This window comes from Typha latifolia, chromosome 9 (assembly GCF_019914945.1).
Source record: "Typha latifolia isolate L0001 chromosome 9, TyphaL0001v2, whole genome shotgun sequence".
Taxonomy (NCBI): Eukaryota; Viridiplantae; Streptophyta; class Magnoliopsida; order Poales; family Typhaceae; genus Typha; species Typha latifolia.
The window spans coordinates 4741954-4762352 of NC_133094.1; the positions used below are offsets into that span (position 1 = coordinate 4741954).

Here is a 20399-nt window from a genome sequence, read left to right on the forward strand (position 1 = left end):
GCTGATGCACTTGAATTCAGACTTACGCGGGTAAAATGGTAATTTTAAGAAAATGGCAAGTGTTGCCAATGGAATTTATTTATTATTTTAATTTAAGACCGTTTAGACCGGAGTTTACCCGGAGTTAATATAACACATTAATTTTTAATACATTTATAATTTATAACTTATAGTTTTACTATTTATAAATTAAGTCATATAATTTAACGAATATATACAAAAAATACTCTGAGTTAAAAATAAAAATCGCTAGCTTGGCAATATCAGAAAGTACTCTCTAATAAATAGATCAGATAACTGAATTAATCTCCTCACCCGCTAACAAATAGGCTACAATGTGACTAAATTATACCGAAATTAAACATTATGAGTCAGTAAAACTCTCAGCTAAAGAGCTATAGTTAATTAAGTTTTTGACTGGATCGAACTTATAATTTTCGTCATAAGTTGGTAAGACACAACTATTAAGCTACTATTAGGCTATATTCTAGTTGTAACCAATTGATTATATTCTTCTTCTATTTGAAAGAATGAGTCAAAAGTGAGAAGAATTGATATATAGATAATTGGTTGGGCAACGGGTGATTTAATTTCTTTGTTGAATTGGATAATAAAGAGATTGAAAGACTCGTTATAGCGTGACTGACCTGACCAAGTAAATGTCTTATTTTATGTGCAAATGGATTGCATTTTATGCCACTTGGAATAAAAAAATTTCTATGACATCACCAATTAATTACTAGATGACACTCTATGCTATCAAGTCTGGATGGGCTTTAAATTGGATAAATTAATGGTTGACAGATAAATGTCTTCTTTTAAGTATAATAGGGATAATTTTTTCTTCACTTTCTAAACTATCACTTATTTTCATAATGACTCCCTAAATTTTATTTTAGTATCAAAAATGCCTTACATAATCGATTTCGTTATAGTTATGTTATCTATTTTCATTCATAAGTTGTCATATGAAGATAACGTGACGATAATATGACCTTAATTCCTCTTCTTCCTACTCCTCCCTCATTGCTCTCATCATTTCCGGCCACTACGTCGTCTCCCTCCACCTCGACAGCCCTTCTCAACTCCTCTGCTTCGTCATCAACATCGACAACGCTACTGGCTTACTCGCTGGCAATTTACCCTTTGTCTCCACTCGACCCATCCTTCCTCTTTCTCCTCGGTCAACGCAATTCCCTCTTAACACTCTTCTTTCTTCGGTCCCTAATCTCTATCTCTCTATATATAATATAAATCAATCTCAGTTCACCTCTAAGCCTCTTCTTCTTCCTTCCTTTCTTCTGTCCTTACCTCCACCACTATCACTATTTCCTCCTTTGCCGCCAAAATTAAGCTCACCAAGCTCGGCAAGACCTTCAACTCCACCAAATCCGCCAATCTATTAAGACCGCCAAGTCAAATACCACCAATCTAGCCATGACCCAACCCAAGAAGTCGCTCAATTCCACCTCCAAGCCAACCAAAACCTCCAAAAAAGACATCAACCCCCGTCTCCACAAGCCCACTGAAAACACAGTCCGACCTCTCTAGGGCTAATGAGCAAATGCCGCGCGATGTCGAGTTGGAGGAGTCACCGCTGATAGCTTTTCCATTTCTCGACCTCGATGACCTAGTTTGACGGCAAAGGTGAAGTCGACATTGGCTTCAGGGAGGAGATAGTGTTGGCGATTGGGCTCGATCGGCCATCACGGAGGAGATGGTGTTGGTGATCAAGAGAGAGGAGAGGAAGAAAAGTGGAGGGACACGTGGGCAATGAACTAAATTAAAATATTTAATATTAGCTAAACTACTTAATTAACCCATTATTATTATAAGTGGAGGGGCAATTTGATTAATTCATCGGTTTCATCAACGACATCAGGGGGTGAGGTAGTTTTAATAGTTTAGGGAGTCAATGTATACAAAAAAAAATTGATGGGGTTATTATGAAAATGAGTGATAATTCAAAGGGTGAAAAGGAAATTATCTCACTAAGTTATAGATTTTTTTTCTCACTTTTTTAGAGAATGACTACTTTCTATGAAATAAATAAATAACTATTGCGTTCAATTTGTCTCCCATTGAAAAATAAAATAAAATCTAGAATGATTATTCTAATTTTTCTATCTTAAAATTGTATATCTAATGGAGAGTTGGTAATTCAACGTATAGTTATAAATTAGAATAATAGTGTAATAATTAATTTTAATATGATATAAAATTGAGATAAAAGTATAAATAAGAAGTAAAAAAATTAACTAAAACACTCTTGATTTGATATATAAATTTAAATTAAAGTATTTTTATTTTTTATAGGTGCGTAAGAGAAAGAGGAGATAAGTGGAACAATCAAGCGAAAAATTTAATAAGAATTATTTGTGGAATGAGATAGTGAGTGGAAGGATAGAGTATTTTTAAAATAATTTTAGACAAATTAACGGTGAATTAAAATTGAGCTTACGCCTAGAGTATAATATAAAGAGTTTCTAATCTAGAATATAAATAATTTGACATTTGATTATAAATATAGAATAGTATTTCATTTATCTATAATAGAAAAAAGAAAAGAAAACGAGAACCATACGAGAGCATCTCCAACGGCTCCAAATATTTATTATTTAATTATAATATATATATATATTTATTTATATATTATATTTTAAATAACTTAACAATTCTTCTTAATATTATTATTTTTTGGTAAAAAATATATGATTAGAAAACTCTCATTGATATCTTTATAATAAGACTAATATTCAATAGTTTCAGAAATAATTTTAAATTACTAATTTTTAATTAAACGTATCAAAATTATATTACACGGAATAAAAATAAAAATTTTAAAATAACTTAAATAATTCAATATTAGACTCATTTTAAAGATCTCGACCTTTCCACTGGTACTATTTTTAATAAAAATTATATTTTAGAGTTAAATAGTATTAGAGCTGGGCTCCAAATTTTTAGATGGGGCTCCATTGTAACCAACTCCGAATTTGAAGTTTTGGAGTCTGGTTAGAGATGCTGATAGCTGAGAATAATCTCTTATTGCAGCAAATCAAGTGGATAAATAGACTATGAGTTTTTGACTAATTTCATGTTCACAAAAATTATTATAATTTTTCAAACTGTTTATTAAAAAAAATTAATTTTAGTAAATAAGTATCTACATAAGTTTTCTTAAATTAATTGTTGTTAGATAATTTAGAATAACCTTTTTAGATAATAAAATGCTTTCATCAAAATCTCACTCTCTAAGACAAAATGTTCAATTACAAGTTTCCCTTGTATAAAAGAAAAGGTACTACCCCATGAGAGGAGGTCGTAAATTATAAAAAAAAAGAAGAAGTTTTGACTCTAGCTGGGCGACCGGGGCGGTGCAGTGGCTAAGAAGATTAGCTAATTTGTTGGATGGTATTTAGTTTGGAAGTTTAGTTCGACAGCATTACAGTTTAGTACATTAGTTTGATGAGATAATTAGCTCATGCGTGGCTTGCTTAGAAGTTTAAGTTTAGGTGATACCTTTATACTTAGAGAGGACTAGTTATATGTCCGGTCTATATCTGGCCTACGAGCTCTTGAATGATAAAAGAAGAAAAGAAGAAAAAAAATGAGATCACTTTCCTATTAATAAGTATTTTAATAATTAATTTTTAAAATACTATGTTTTTTGTCTAGTGGGTTGTGATGTTTTTTTTATGTAAATATTTATTAGAGAAAGCAGTTTACAAAGTGGCTGTTACTATATATTTTTTAATCCAAAACTAGCAGTATTTCATTAACACTAATATTAAGTCTTTTTATATCCTAATTAACAGTTAATTAACAGCGCTTTAAAATTGAAGAAGAGGGGCTAAATTAGAAATAGGGTTAAACTATGCGGGGGTAAATTGTAAATTTTTTGTTCAGTGATGGCAAAACCTCGACAAAAAGCTTAACAAACTATCTCGTCCCCTTCACTTTCTCAAAGACTTCCGCTGTTAGAGAAATAGCAGCAAAACTCGATCCCTCCGGCCACCCCGTACCCAGTGCAGTGGGCCCCAATGCATAACCAGTCATATTCCGACACGTCAAATGAGAAGGGCATTTGCTGTCCAAGATAAGCCAGCAAAATCCTAGTCCGTTATCCAACGCCGCTCCTCTCCCCCCATATTTATACCCCCAGATACCCATACACGGAGTCACATCTCTCTCTGGGGGGGATAGGAGGAGATGTCGTGATCAGAGTGTTGGTCGTCGACGACTCCTCCGTCGACCGCAGCGTAGTGGGGCAGATGCTCAGGAAATGCGCGGTGAACTACGAAGGTAATTCTCGGGAGTTTGTTCCTGAATGCTTCTTATTGACATTTCCTCTTCTCGTGGTTTGCTGTTCTTTGATTTGTTTCGGCGTTTGAGAGAAAAAAGTTGCTTCTTTATGGCATTTATGTTCGAACTGTTTAGCTGCTGACCGCTTCTTCTTGTCATTCCTTTACGTGGGTCTTGCTTACCTGTTGAGAGAAATGGCGATGTTCGGTTTAGCATTTAGGTTTTGATTATTGAAGATGATTCTTGGAATTGTGTTCTCTCGAATGCTTTTCTGATAATTTTGCTGTTGTTTTGGATGGTTTTAGCTCAGAATTTGTCGGGTGGAGTACGTTGTTTGCTTTTTTTTCTTCATTTCGGTTGTAATAATTTGTTGTCTTTTGAATAGCTTTTTCCTTTGGATTTTCTTGTTACATTTGCAATGATTATTCTTGCTTATACGGATTTGTTCTTGTTTGTAGAATTTTCTCTTTTCTAATTGTCCATCTTTCCTAAAAGAATTTTGGATTATCCTCACGTCCAGAGTGAGATGTTTAAGATGAGTTCTCTCCGTCTCCTTCTCCTTTAGATCGAGGCAATCAGGCAAATCTAACTTCCTTCAGTCTTTCGTTCTTCTAAAACTCATCTTTTACTTCAAAACTCTTTTAACTTAATGCATTCATTCTGATCGTAAGGATTATGATGGTCGATTAGAACTTTCATCTCCCAAGATTCTCTCTCATTACAACTTCTTTCTCCGTTGGGTGATGAAACTATCCTGTTCAATAAGAACTAAAGTCCAATAAAGGATATCTGATAATGTGTTCCAGAAGAACTTACTGTAGCTTTTCATTCATCATAAATAAATTGCAGAAATTGTAGAAAATAAACCATTTTTGTTGTTTTTGGCAACTGATTTCGAAGATATCGTTACATCCTATTTTCTCTGTTTTGGTCATGTATGTATGTCTGGTCTATCTGACTGTAATGACATAATTTTCTAGCTTAGTTCTTTGTCTTAACCAACCTTATTGATATTCAAATTAAGAGTTTGATTGATATCTGCGGCTTAAATTTTCCTAAAGTTTTCCATTTATATTTCAGTGATTTCTGTTGATAGTGGAAAGAGAGCACTTGAAGTACTTGGTTTGACAGAAGAAAAGGCTGAAGCATCCCACATTAATGTAACTCAGCTTTTATGATAATATTTATCAGTTTATTCAAACTTTTCCCACATTAATATACACCTCATCGCATAATGTGGGAAAAGGGTATAAGTCTGGTGCTTAAGAGCATACAATCTTTTAGATGATTCTTTAAGTGCTTACAGTAGTCTCTTGACTGATCAAGGATGTGATCCAAGCAACAGTCTCATGAGGTTCTTTGATTGTGTATGTAGAGAAAAGATTTTTACCTAAATGTTCGATGGTTTGCACTACTTTGGTATCAAATACACCATATCAATACTGTAGAATTTGGAATGGCTTGAACAACCTTTGCACAGAAAGGTTTTTACAAGGAACTCCCCTCACTCCTGTAAACTTTACAAATTGCGCTATCTCTTTCTGTTTTTTAAATAGGAATGGGAGTTTCTGACCTTGTGTGACTTTCTGAATTCTGGAACTTTCAAATTATAGAATCCTCAGTATCATTTTCAACTGTAATCTCGTTCCACTATAGTTTTCAGGTTTAGATTCATTAACTTCAATAAACATGCAAATATGTAGTTCTTTCTGTTCTTCGTGATGAATTTGTTATAGTGTTGGATCATTGAGTTTGGTAAGCGTTCTTTGTTAATCAACTTTTTTACCTCATGAACTTTATCTTTTAATTCCTACAATTAGAAGCCAATATGCTACTTTCTATCCGATTTATCCAAACATTGCACAACCTAATGAATCAAATGTTGTGTGTTTTCAGGACCAGAAGATTGATCTGATACTTTCCGACTACTGCATGCCAGAGATGACTGGCTATGACCTTCTCAAGGCCGTCAAGGTATGCATCATTTGACCCCAATTATTTATCCTAGTCTATCCAATCAAACTTTTAATCACTTCAGAGATAATGCCAAGTAATTTTCAAATTTTATGAACCTTTTCTGGACGTGTTTCTGCTACTTTACTTCTTTCATTTGTGAAAGCCAGGACCACAGCATCACCAAATCGATACCAGTAGTCATAATGTCATCTGAAAATAATCCCGAAAGAGTCACCAGGTATAGCCAATTCCACTATGAATCTTAGTTGACAATTTTAATAAGAGCACTTCCTGGACACTGCAACTATGGCCATTTGGTGTCCACTGTTAATAATTGCCTATAAAATTAGAAAATGGAAGACTGTCATATTTTTCCTGCATAAACCCTGAGTGGTGCTTCCTCCTTATTCAGGTGTAAAGCCACTGGAGCTGAGGAGTTCCTCCTAAAACCTCTAGAGGTGCAGCAAGTAGAGAAGCTGAGAGACTATGTTAGGAGGCCAACATCATCTTTCGATCCTCCACCCATGGCCAAGCCAAGGGACAGGAGGAACATGTCTATAGATCTGACTGCTGCAATCAGTGGCCCGAAGAGACATCTGCGCCGCGCTAGAATTGCAGTGTAGATGATCATATACTCGGAGCAGTGTAGATGATAACTTTCATACTCGGAAAATGGTACATAACATATGATCGTCTCTTCCTCGTGTAATTAGAACATGAGGACACTAAGCAATCTCTTGTTCTCTGTACTTAATACTATGTCGTTAATGACAACAGACAGTGATCTTACCGAGAGTTCTTTATAATCATGCTCTTTTTTCTCTGTTTCTTTTCTGATTTATGGTATTATTTCCAACAGAGTTCTTTACAATATTTCGCTAATATGAATCTATTGAGGAGGACAAAAGGATTTAAAACCCTTCCATCTTTTGTATCTAGTTCACATAGAAAAGTAGTGTGATAGCAGAATAGTTCTTGAAATTATCTTCTTTTTTCAAATACAGTTTCAGCAGCTGATGACTGTCTTGCAATTTAAATTATTGTGAAAAGTTCTTCAATCTGATTGAAACTTGTTAAACTTAGCAATTCACAGTTGTGTAAAACTTTACCCAAAAACAATGCAATCGCCGCCGTCACAATAATCCAAACTTTTCCCTGCCAATATGTGATTTGATAGAACATAATTCAAAGTTTAGAGTTGGCTGTCAAATTAACATGAATCCTCTGAAAAGTTATATAGTGGGCTATTTACAAAAAGAAATAAAAAATAATAAAAATATAAGGTTAGGCTTTTAAAATTGAATGCATTTATATTTATATTAGATACATGTTATTTTATAATGGAAATACACAATTTACATAAGAGATACGCACAAAAACTTATTTTTATTATTTTAAAAATTAATAAACTTACACGTACAAATGCCCTGTTTTATAGCTAAGACAATCTTAGCACTGACATGTGGAGTGGCATATTGACCTCCTTTGAATTATTCATGAGAGTTACATATAAAGAGTACTATAATTTTAAGCTTCTATGTGCAGATACTAAATCGTCTCACTGGCAATTGCATTCAGATTCTTTGGAGAATAATCAAAGTTACTTCCAAATTAGATTGGATTCACAATCTTAACCAAGTCAAGTAAACACATTGAATAATGTAACACTACAAGAGCACATGAGAGAGTTTCCCCATAAAAGACCAACTTCTTATTTGATATTCTTTGGCAAAAGTCATGTTAATTTACAAACCACCTTCCCCCACCCCCCACCACACACACACACACACACTCCAAAAAGAAGCACATTTCTAAGGGAAATTGAAATTATTGTAGTAGAGAAGAAGATTAAATTAAAACATAATTACTTGTAATAGAATTCTACAAATTGTGCAGGTTACTTCTTTTCCTGTCTGGTGATAGGATTTCACTTGTGGAATCAACTCAGTTCATCAATTAATACCATGAATCTCAAAGGTCTTTTCTAGCTTGGAGAAATATCTCAAGTTTATTTTATCATACTAATCATTATATATGTCAACCATGATGGACACAAAAAAAAAAGCTTTTCCTCAGTCTTCATGGAGGATTTCATTATTTTTCTTGTTCTTTTGACAATTTCCAGTTTTCTTTAAACTATTCCAAATAAAAAATGAAAAAGAAAAAGTTGATGCTCAACAACAATTATCTCCGGATCAAAATCTCATGCCGCAACTATAAAAAAATTGATACACGAAATATTATAACACCAAGATGGAAGCTATTATGCTACAGCTCAGCAGCAAGAAAGACCAAGCAGCATTCGCCCTACAAAATTTTTCAGAATTTTGTATTCTACATATGCTCAAAATCATACTCACAAATAATTTGGTAATTGCCAAACATCCGAAGACGAAACTTAAAAATATCACAGCTAGACCCTTGTTCTCCATGTCATCCTGCCGGATCCTCACCTTTTCAACTTCCGATCTGTGTTATAAAAGTGATTCTGTTAACTGCAATTTGAAAACATTTGATGCAAACATATCAAGTATTTCTAAATCACAAAGTCCAACCACATTGTGTGAACTATTTTAAAATTGCTCTTAACCCAGATCAAAAGATAGGGCAATAGAGCTTGAGATCATATATAGACACATTGATTTATGGAATTAACAGAATAAAATGTTTGATGCAGACTCATAAATAGATGAATTTATTTCAATTTTGCACCTTTACTTTGTTGCTTATTCTGTTCCTAGCCCTTCTTTTTAACTATTTCTGAATTGAGTATTATTAGCTCAAACAGCATCCTAGAACAAGTTTTGCCAAAACAGCTCCTAAGAGAAGCTAATGCAGAGGGAATATTATGCTCCCTTTGAATGTAGATCTCGTATCTCCAAATTGTTTTTATTTCTCGCATTCAAATCTGTACACTTGCATATTCTTCTCGACATTCCTGACAATGCAGTTTATCATTAATTTTAAGATTCAAGTCTGTTAGGTTGTGATCAAGTCAAACTAGGGGCATTCTAGTAACTTGCTAGGTATGTTAAGTTAAGCAAGGAATGTGGTTGCAGTCTATTACCCAAGTTAGGGGTCTAGGGTTACTTGAATATGTTTAGGAAAGTGTAGGAACCAGTTTACATACTAGGGAAAAAAAGGTAGCTTTGAAGCAGAACAAGTCAATAATGTGAGGTGACAAATGGAATATTCTCAAATATACAAACTTACCACTCAATATGTTACGAATTCTGAATTCAGAGCATTCTTGCTCCCATACTTAAATAAAGGGTATACTAAGTCAACATCATATTCACATAAAATAATCAGAAAAAGACAATAATGTGAGGTGACAGATAGAAATATTCCCATATATATAAACTTACCTCTCAATATGCTATGAATTTAGAGCATGGTTGCTCCCATACTTAAATAAACAGTATATTAAGTCAACATCATATTCGCATAAGATAATCAGAGACAGCTAACTGAGAAAAGGTAAAAGAAAAGCAGGTATTCCATAATACAGGATGCAGGTGAAAGAAAAATTTAAACTGATCATCCATTAGTAATGAATTAACTTTAAAGGTCCATTTTGAATGCCATCCTTAGAATATAACAGCTGGTTGTTGAGTAGCTGCCAAAGTACCTAAAATAGTCCTGTCCTTTATTGAAGCATGGGGCCACATGCAAATGATACAAAAACTTTAATTTATTCTTGCCGGCAGGATTAGTTGCTATAGAACGGAACGATCTTATATTTATTCAGCATGCAAAATAAAGCACTTAAACCTACAAGTTCTATCTTCTACATTATGACATACTTGTCAAATGAAGCATGCAACTCACTTGAGTGATGATTTTTGTGATAAAGCTCACAAAACAAAATGGAAATACATCCATGGCACCATGGTATAGTTACTTTTCCAGTTGAAGAAAGAAATATTATATAGCATATACACAGAAGCACCTAAACACAATGTATCCTTCCCAACTAACGAACTATAAATATTTAGAACTTCTCAAAGCAATCTGTATTTCATCAGATGGAAAAGTTGTTTCTCGTTTACCAACATTAAAGGTTAAAAGGAAATTAAGTAAACAATGTAGTTCCCCATCATAGTATGGTGTAAAATGAGGACTGGACCTGGTAAAGGACAGAAGAAATTTAACTTATAAAATAGGTGATACAAATTTATTACCAACTTCTACCCTACTTCTAAATGACCTTGTTGCTGACTTCAATCTGGCAGTCAATGAGTAAGTTCTTCAAAACATTACAAAACTTAACAGATAAAAACTGGTGCGGGAAAACTGGTGGTTCTCCTTAAGCCTCAAAGACTGCATTTTTCCTAACACTTTACAGTACATCTTTGTTACAAAACAACCTCTTTGGAGTTTGATCAACAAACATCCTTCTCTTACTAAAAACTGCACTAGAAATTATGGAGCTCAGATTGTATCTAATTAAAGAATGTATTAAAAATTGAATCCTAGTTGATAATATAATCTTAACTAGAAGATAGAAACATATATTTTGATTATACAGGAAGTAAATAACTAAATACAGGATTAGCAAACACCAAACGGAGAAAGAACAAGTCTAACCTAAGTATGGCATTATCACTGATTAACTGGTCCAGTTGAGAAGCAACAGTTAGTTTCCATGTGTGGAACCCTCCAATCTCATTGGCCTAACAAAAAAAAATGAAAGGTGAGCTAAACAGCTAAATTTTAACCAGATCACAAAAATATGAACAAAGTTAGAAATAACGTACAAAAGTCTCTTTGCTGCTTTGGAGATTCTTTAACTCTAATTTGATTTTCTCCAGCAACAAATCCTTATTAGCAATGTCATAATCAAAGTCCTTAAAGATTTGACTGTATCTGTTGTTCAGTTCCTCAAGGTATCGCTCGAAAACAGATAAGTGCACATCAAGGGACTGGACCTTCTGCATTAATACCTTAAGAACAGTATCTCCAGGTATTCTTCCAACTTGCAATGGCTTCGTCTCTACCTTAGTACGAACTTTTGATGGATCCTGTTTTGCCTCGGGATTTTCATGATCTGGTTCATAATCACTTTCTGCCACAAGTTCTTGACAGGAACTGTTTGGGTCAATGGTTTCTTGAACGGCAATTTGCTCTCTGTTATGTTCTTCAGGTTCCAACTGTTTGTTCTCAAATGAGATTAAATCCTCCAGCATCCTCTCAACTGCATCAACTCCATAAACTTCAAATAGACTCAGTGTACAATAAAATTCTGAACCATAATGGCTCAACAAATTAAGTTTCAGGTACCTAGCCCACTTTGGCTCTGGAAGAGAGAACCTCTGAGCATGCTTCACATTTGCAGCCGTGAACTTCCCAAGTTTCTCCCACTTGTCTGTGGGGAACACCAAACTACTCGACAGTTCAAAATCTTTTAAATTAGATGAATAGTGCTCAAAGTTCGCAACCTCAATTGTATCAACTAATGTTTCTTCTGAAAGCTCTATCACGACAAACTTCCCCTCAGTTGAGCAAGGATTTCGAAGATACTTGTCCTTATCCTTGTCTAAGATGTTGGAAGCACCTTTTGCTTCCTTGTTAAAATCTAGGACCTTTGCACCTTTAGAAGCAGAGGCATAATTGTACTCTTTTCCACCAGGCTCCACGCGGTGTATCACAGTGCCTGTTTGTTTGGAAATCATCTTCCCCCTCGCAGCAAAAGCTTTGAGCTTGAACTCATCAAGTCCAGGAGGAGCAATTCGAGTTAATCTATCACTTTTTGGAGCACTTTCATTTTCTCCATTGGTTTCTGGATGTGATTCTGTCTCAGGTATCTGCTCATTCACAGCTTCTGAGAGGTTTACTCTATTGTCTTTGTTAGCTAGAGCTTCTCCACTACTACTGCCAGTTGCACCCTCTGAAATCCGGATGTTCTCAACATCATGATTTAAACTGGAATCCGATAATTTTAAAGAATCTCCAGAATCTGACTGTTTGTCAGCATTGGGTGAACCTTCAAGCAAGCTAGATTCACCAATGGCAACACCCTGTCCATCTACATGTCATTGAAATAAAAAGCATAAATTTTGGAAAATTGAGAGCACAACTATAACAACAATAATAACAATGATGACAATTAAAAAGAATACCAATACTAAAAATAATAACAATAATAGTAGAAATAGTAAAAACAGTATCAACAACAGCAGCAGCAGCCAAGCACTGCTATTATTTCTTATGTGCATTCTTTTCACAAAAAACAACTTGCATAATGATATTGTGAAACAAGTCCACTCCTTCCCTAAAAGTAAGGTTCCGAAACTCTGGATCGGAATCGGGATCGTACAATCCGGATCATTGGGATCGGGATTGGATGCCTAGAAAAAAAACCGGATAGGCCAATTTGACTCAAGACTGGCCGATTTTTGGATCCATGCCTAAAAGATAGTAGCAGAGGATAAACCAACGTAGAAAGATGTGCGGTAGCACTAAACATGCATAATATGTAAGTCTTATTGGGAGCAAAGAATGTGTATACTAAAGATCCTTTCAAAATGGCAAGAATACAAACTGCAAGTAAAGAGGCTCCTAATGAACTACTGAACAGGTTTTCCTTATTCAAGGACAATGAATGAAGGGCAAGTAGATTGTGCCAAGAAATAGTGCTTCTATCTTTTTATATCCCAGAAAACATTGATAAATTACATGGCCAATGGGGTTTTCACTTTAAGAACCCACTAGAAAGGGGAGAGTTGAAGCAATCAGAGAATTATGCAATGCAGACTTTTTTGTCACAACATTATCACCTTCTTATTGGTATTACCATATACAATATCCTATAAATCACGACTGATCCACTGACTCAAGATCCTAATCTCTTCCTTGGAGGAAGCTTGGATAGAAAGCTACTCTGTTGCAAGAGCATGTTAATCAATCAATAGCCCATAAAAAATATCAGAGTACACAAACAAGATCAATGCTAATGGCACGTCCAAAGGTCGCTAGAATAAATAACACAAACAAGAATAACTAATGGAGGAGCATTACCTCTATAACCATTGCTATGGCTGATAAAAAAATTGAGGAGGAAGATCAGAAACCACGACACGATGACCACCGACACAGACACTGAGCACAGGCGATTCCGCCTTGCCACGCTGCTCTTTTCCAACGCAGCTCTTCTTTGGAGAAGAGCTCTACGTGACCTCTGCATTGCTCATGAATCCAACCTAGAATTGACAAGCCAGCATGAGAAGCCGGATAACTTAGAAGGGAGAAAAAAGGTTAAGTTTTCAATGGTAAACTGATGCTCTACTCTCAAGTTATATATCAAAAAAGCATGTGAGACAACGACAATTTGAAGGTAACTTCTTCACCACTTCTATACTCTATTCTCTTTTCTATTCCTGATCTGATTCTGATCAAATTCAAATTTCTTCCATAGTTCATAGAAAAGCCGTGCTTGTTGTTCATCTTTGAATCTAATTAAAAAATTTGTAAGAAAAGGCTTCAATTTTTACCTAGAATTCGGTGTCTCCCTTCGGCGGAGCTTGATCAAGAAGCAAAAGATCTCAACAGCTGGCACCGAATAATCCAAACCAAAAAAGATTCAAACTTTAAACCGTTTCATTAGGAGCGAAAAACCATCCAAAGAGATGGATAGGGATGGATTAGGAGGAACAAATTAATCCGAGCGATCGAATAAATTAAGAAGAAGAAAAAGGAAGAGGTGTGCGCAAAATAATTGCTTCTTCTCACTTTGGTGGGACGGAAACATCGAGATCGAGATCGAGATCGAGAGATCGAGTACACGAGAAGATGCGTTTACTCTTTTGTTACGTTTTCTCTTTCGAAACGCCTCTCCGGACTTCGGAGTTGGAGTCTATGCATTCCAGCTCAGCTTGCTTTTCGTCTCTATAATAAAACTATATTTTAACTAATAATATTATTAAAGCCTTCTCTTCTCATTATTTATAAATAAAACCCCTAAATATAACCGACCTGTCCCTTTCTTTTAGTTCAGTTAAATTTAAGAAGCACCTAACAGAATAAAATATTTTATATTTTTTAAATAAAAAATTTATATATTCTAAATTATTCCTGTCTCATTCCTCTAGAATAAGTAAAAAATAATAGTTTTAGATTTATTTATTTTCATAGGATTTACTGTTTAGAGTCTCCATTTAATCTCGATATTTTTAATTTTTCTTCAAACAGTAGAGTGTGGCTTGATATAATTTAGTAAAAACGAGGGGGTTTTATTTGTAATATAATTAAAACGTAGGACGTTATTTGTAATTTTTCTAAATAAAATATGAAATAAATAAATAAATCATAAAATAGGTGAGTTTTTACCAAACTAGGCTTTTTCGGAGATATTAATACCGGAATATTGTTATCTAAAAGGCCAACATGGTTAAACATAAATCGCTAATTTACGAGAAGATAAACTAGAGAAATTTATCAGATTAGATTACGATCGTATAAACTAAAGAGGTACTGGATTGAGATTTAAAGGTGGAAAATTCTTATATAATTCACAAGAGTAAAGAACTATATTATCAAAGTTTAGGAGTGGCATATGTATAGATAGTTAAGTTTATCAATAGCCTAATCTAGTCAAAAATACAAAATATATGTGCTATATTTTAAAAAAAATTATTATTTTAACAAGAGAAGATTACAAATAACACCAATTATAAATAAAACCCTCATTTTCTTATTTCACAAATAAATTCTTTATTTGCTAAAATATGTTATGATCTTACTACGTTGGTTAAATCGAATAGAGTCAAGTTAGTTAGTTAAATTTTTCTTATTATTTTAAAAAATTTAAATAATTCAGATAATCTGCAAGTGGATCCGATTCGCTAAGGTATTTCATTCTATAAATATGAGTAGACATCTCTTTATTAGAATCATTGAGTTTAGCTAAAATTATTATTTCGTCTTTATCTTTTATTATAGTCGTTAGATCACCCTTATTTTCGTAGGAGTAGATCATAACTCCCTAGATCCACTTTCAAGCACCCATATCCTAGCCGCCGCCACCTTCAAGCATTCAAATCATAGCCACCACCTTCTTCCAGTAGTCACCCTACCTTACAGCCGACCACTACCACCCTTGGCCATCCGCCACCCTCCGACGACAGCCACAATGTCAGATATTTACTATTATACCCCGTTTTAACCTTCCTTTACTCTTTCATTTATAATTTTTTATCTCAATGTTGGAATTACTTAAAGATTAAAATCATTGGAACTCTAACTCATGATGCTACCACCACATTATTTTTATAATTTTCTTATGTGGTACCTACTTGCTTTCAATTGTTAGGCCACCGTAAGAGGTTGGAGGCCTATATTTGAGATTTTCATTGGTATTTTCTTCTTATTGTACTATATAAAATCTGTAATCTTTAAATAAAAAATTAATTATACTTAGCCTCTCGAAAAAACAAAAACTATTATCATCATTTTTAACCACATGAACACTGATTTTAAAAAAAATTTAGTTCAGATGTAACAACCTATTCTTTAAAAAAAAATTGCATGGCATGACGTTGCCGGCCTCGTGCCATGCTCGGTGGCACGAGTTGAGAGTGCCACACACCCCCAGCCGCCGACTCGGCCAACCAGGCCGGGCTAGCTAGCTCCGGTGGGCTCGCCGGCGCCACAGCCGTAGCGCCAACATCCCCACCACCTTCTCTCTCTCTCTCTCTCTCTCTCTCTCTCACACACACACACACACACACACACTCTCTCTCTCTTTCTCTCCTCATTACCGGCACCGACCCGCCACTACCTCCCCTAGAACCGCCGACGCCGATGAGCTCTCTCTCCTTCTCTCTCTTCTTCTCTCTTCTTTTCTCTCTCTCTCTCTCTCTTTCTTCCTCTTTTGCTCGGGTTCGCCAGAGCCGAGCCACCGGCGAGAGGCCGCTGGCTGGCCAGCAACGGCCGGTGCCCTCCCCGTCGGCCCGGGTTCGCGCCCTCCTTTCTTCTCCTTCTCCTCTTCTTCTTTATTCTTTCTTTCTTTCTCTTCTTCTTCCTTTCTTCTTCTTCTCCATTCTCAGTCCCTCCTCCTCTTGCTCACTATAGCAAAGAGGATTATTGTTTTTTATATAATTATTTTCTAATATTAGGTAAATTAGTCTATTTAGATAATTAATTATTTTAATAATTTATACTCACTAATATAATTTTACTAAGTATTTTTAGTATAATAATTTATTAATTATAATTATAAATATTGCCTATAAATTTATTTATAGTTTAGTTATTATTTATTAGTTTATGTAGTCTTATTGATAATAATCTTATATTTATATTTAATTTATATTTTATATGACTATTTTTAGTATATTATTGTCTAATAGTTTGTATAAAATGGAATACTAAACTTGCATATAATTTTTGTATAATAGGATATTGACTATTTTGCGTATAATTTATGATTAGTTAAATAAGAGTAGGTATTATAAAATAATTATTGATAATATTATTTTATAATTATATTTTTATTAAATCATATATATAGTCGTCTTTGGTTATTTACAAAAGGAGATAAATTACTATATACTTATAACTTATTCTATAATTAGCAAACTAGGATTTTTATTAAATAAATATAAATTATGGTAATAGCATATTAATATTATCACAATTAAATTTATCCTATGAATCTAATTAATTTTAAACCTAATTAAATATCATATTTTACTCGAACAGATTATAATTAGATAAACAACTAATTTTATGTTACTTAGATATTTTCAGACTTTGAACCCCCTTATTCGATACCCTGGGGATCTCACTAGCGATGAGTGGCGGTTGATTGATAGACCTAAGGGATACGTGTGTTGGGTCTTCTGATAAAATTAGGATATATTATATAATTATGTATATGCATGTTTTGGCCTCCAGCATGATTATATGACTTTATCTAGAGATGATTTTAGTCGAGCATATTTTATTATGCATCTGATTAGGTTGATATGGCATATGAGTACATTGGTGATATATAGAGATGATTGGAGATAACTATATTGTTATGGTTTTATATCGAGATGATTTCTATCATGAGTGTGCATGTGATAAACTAGCAGGAGTATGCATGTGTTAGATACATGGTTGGAGACTATATTGCATCATTTTCTCTTGATTCCTATTTCATCTAAATTCCTATTATGCATTGACTTGTTATCATAATGGATATATGTATATGATCTGTCATTTAGAAGGAAAGCATGAAATGTAATTGATAGGATACTTGATAGAAATCGTGAGGATACTCGAGTGGGTGCGAGGGTTAGGACGCGCTTGGTGGATGATTGATCGCTCGACATATTCGCGATCATGTTGGCCTTACGTCCGAGGTCGTTAGTCTGTGTGCGCAGCAGATATTTGGACATATGTCATTTGCCATGGCATATATGGCGAGTTATCCTCACAAGGTTTCTATCAGCTAAAAAGGTGCCCAGTCTGGATGGATGTTGATACCCTAGTAGGTGGCAGGGTATGGTTATATTTGAGATACTCTTTGCGGGTGGCAGAGTATGCTCTAAGCCTTCGGGCATGATGTTGAGACTGGGTACCAAGTGTTGATTGTACACAGTGGTCTAGTATGATGACATACAAAGATGGCATTAATGATTGAGATGTTGAAAAATACATATGATTTCATTATCATCTGATTACCTGATTATCGAGTAGTCAATATACATCATATATGGTTGCATTTGATATCATAGCATGGTCATAGTCGGCATGCATCATGTGTTATATTTGAGAGAGAGTTATGATGATAATATGACAAGGAGATTTGTTTATTCATTGTCGAGGATTATATACTTTTATCATTTATGACATGTTATCTATTTTTTATTTATATATTATTGAAAATACATTCATATACTCATTCATGATATGATGCTTTTTCTGATTCATATTATCCAGTACATGATTTACTCTCTGTTTGGTATCACTGATTCGAGGTAAGGTCTATTCACTAAGTCTTTTGCTCATAACTCTCTTTATTTTTTTCTAACATTCTCAGATATGTAGTACGTGATAACGACTTGAGATACCCCGAGAAGATATTTTAGATTGATGAGGTGAGCTATAGGTGCGAGACAGTATAGATGATAGTTTGTATAGCAATTGAGTTGTATTATTGTTTGTTATATTTGTACTTTATTATATCAAACGATAATTTGTATAGTACATATCAGATTATAGTGTACTCATGTATCAGCTGTTTAGTTGTATCTTAATGGTTTATCGTGGCATGTGTGGGTCCTACCAGATTATGTAGTGGTCTAGTGTATATTATTATGGACTTGGCATATTTATTTGGTTGATAATATGATTTATTTGGTGTTGGATTATGTGAGCATGGATATGTTAGCAGATATTATTTGATGATGCCATGATCATATATGCACAGGAGTGTATCTGTGCGTGACGAGCCCTGCCCGTCTTGTCGCATGAGCCGCACGTGCCTGTGCCGAGCGAGGGCATTACATCAGAGAATCTATGTAGTTTGTTTTTAGGTTAATTACGTTGACACCCCCTAAACTATACTTGATTTTTATGGAGACTCCCTAAACTTTTTTAGTTACAATGTCATCCTTAAACTTTGGGATAAAGTGAAACAGGTAATGATGGAAAATGCATAATGACTAACTATACCCCTAATTAATATATCACAATATTATTAATTTTAAAAAATAAATTAAAATATTAAATATCTTACATCTCTCTCCTTACTCTCTTCTCTTTCCTTACTCTCTTCTCCCTCCCGCCAACACCCTATCCATCATCCTTCTCCTTTCACTATTGCCGACCACCCCTTCACCATCTCTCTCGGCTTTCGACAGCCAGGAACCAATCGGTCAACCTCCCCACCATCGGCTTGCCCTCCTCCCCTTTCTCCCGTCTCACCGTCGACAGCATTGGCGAATCCAACCGTAGTGCCTCTGCAACGACAGCGAGTGAGGCCGTGGGACGGGGAGGTCGCGGTGAGCTCACTGCCGTGCCGCGTGGAAAGTGGAGGTCGTGGCGAGCTTGCTGCCGCACCGCGTGGAAAGACGAGGCCGCGGCGAGCTCGCTATCGCGCCCTCGCTCGCTACCTTTGTGGAGGCTCTGCGGTCGAATCCGCCATCATTGCCCCCTAGCCAATGCTGCCGACGGTGAGATAGGGGAAGAAGGAGGAGGGCAAGTCGACGGCGAGGAGGTTGACCGGCTAGTTCCTGTCTATCGCAAGCCGACGACGGGGAGGCAATGTCGGTGGCTGGCGTTGGTGAAGGGGCTGTTAGCGATGGTGAAGGGAGAAGGATGATGGATGGGGAAGAAGACTGTAAATTTTGATAATAAGTTAAATTTAGTTATAATAATATATATCTTTTTATCTTAATTTAATTAAAGGGCTTATGAGGGCATTTAGGTTATTTCTAAGAAATATGAGTGCCACGTAAGCTGACTCGCCCAAATTTTCTCATGGTACACTGATAGAAGGGTGACATTAAAATTTCTTGTGAAATTGTAACCTAAAAAAATTTAGGGGGTCTCCATGAAAATCGGGTATAGTTCAGGGCGTGTCAGCGTAATTAACCCTTTTTTTTCTTTAGTTAGGAGTCTATATAAATATTTTTCTTAATTTAGGAGTTCTACGTGGATAATCAAAACATTTAGGAGTTATATATAAAAAATGTGATTATTTAGTGAGGCTAAGAGAAATTATGTTACGATTCGACCACATGGGTTAAGTTGAGTCAAGTCGAGTCGAGTCAAGTTAGTTACTTAGCTTTATATTATTATTTTGAATTTTAAATAAATTGGATAATTCGTATGTGGATCCGATCCACTAGAAATTTTTACTCCTATAAATAAGAGTGAACATGTGTTTGATAAGATCAGGGAATGAATCTTAGTTTGGCCAAATATTTCTTATCGTCTTTATCTTTTACCTTAGCTATTAGATCGCATTTATCTTTCTAGGAGTAGATCATAGCCGTAGAAGCATCCCAAACTTCTAAACCCTAGCCACCTTCCTCCACCAGCAGTCACCCTATCTTATGGCCATCCACCACTACCTTTGGTCGTCCACCACCCTCCAACGATCGCCGCAATATCAGTTAATTATTATTCTGCCCTACTTCGACCTT

At 35.0% G+C, this 20399-nt stretch overlaps 2 protein-coding genes across 2 annotated transcripts; one reads left to right on the plus strand and one right to left on the minus strand.

Annotated features, from left to right (window-relative positions):
* The first annotated feature begins 4202 nt into the window (after positions 1 to 4202).
* On the plus strand, positions 4203 to 7067 carry LOC140795426 (two-component response regulator ORR3-like). Its single transcript, XM_073147970.1, has 5 exons — positions 4203 to 4305; positions 5386 to 5465; positions 6202 to 6279; positions 6429 to 6499; positions 6674 to 7067. The coding sequence occupies exons 1-5, from the start codon at positions 4275 to 4277 to the stop codon at positions 6882 to 6884; spliced, it is 471 nt and encodes a 156-aa protein (XP_073004071.1). The 5' UTR covers positions 4203 to 4274; the 3' UTR covers positions 6885 to 7067.
* Positions 7068 to 8308: 1241 nt separating this feature from the next.
* Positions 8309 to 14200, minus strand: LOC140795756 (SUN domain-containing protein 4-like). Its single transcript, XM_073148514.1, has 6 exons — positions 13993 to 14200; positions 13755 to 13812; positions 13282 to 13463; positions 11022 to 12289; positions 10852 to 10937; positions 8309 to 8730 (listed from the first exon to the last, which is right to left on the minus strand). The coding sequence occupies exons 3-6, from the start codon at positions 13445 to 13447 to the stop codon at positions 8502 to 8504; spliced, it is 1749 nt and encodes a 582-aa protein (XP_073004615.1). The 5' UTR covers positions 13448 to 13463; positions 13755 to 13812; positions 13993 to 14200; the 3' UTR covers positions 8309 to 8501.
* Between the last annotated feature and the right edge of the window lie 6199 nt (positions 14201 to 20399).

What these genes read in the sequence shown, in the direction of transcription:
- LOC140795426 (XM_073147970.1), top strand. Translation starts at nt 4,275, where the DNA reads ATGCTCAGGAAATGCGCGGTGAACTACGAAG. An exon ending in ATGCGCGGTGAACTACGAAG is followed by an intron (nt 4,306 to 5,385) that starts GTAATTCTCGGG and finishes TTTATATTTCAG; the next exon opens with TGATTTCTGTTGATAGTGGA. An exon ending in AATCCCGAAAGAGTCACCAG is followed by an intron (nt 6,500 to 6,673) that starts GTATAGCCAATT and finishes CTCCTTATTCAG; the next exon opens with GTGTAAAGCCACTGGAGCTG.
- LOC140795756 (XM_073148514.1), bottom strand. Translation starts at nt 13,447, where the DNA reads ATGCAGAGGTCACGTAGAGCTCTTCTCCAAAGAAGAGCTGCGTTGGAA. An exon ending in AAAGCAGCAAAGAGACTTTT is followed by an intron (nt 10,938 to 11,021) that starts GTACGTTATTTC and finishes TTTTTTTGTTAG; the next exon opens with GCCAATGAGATTGGAGGGTT. An exon ending in AGTGATAATGCCATACTTAG is followed by an intron (nt 8,731 to 10,851) that starts GTTAGACTTGTT and finishes TTTATAACACAG; the next exon opens with ATCGGAAGTTGAAAAGGTGA.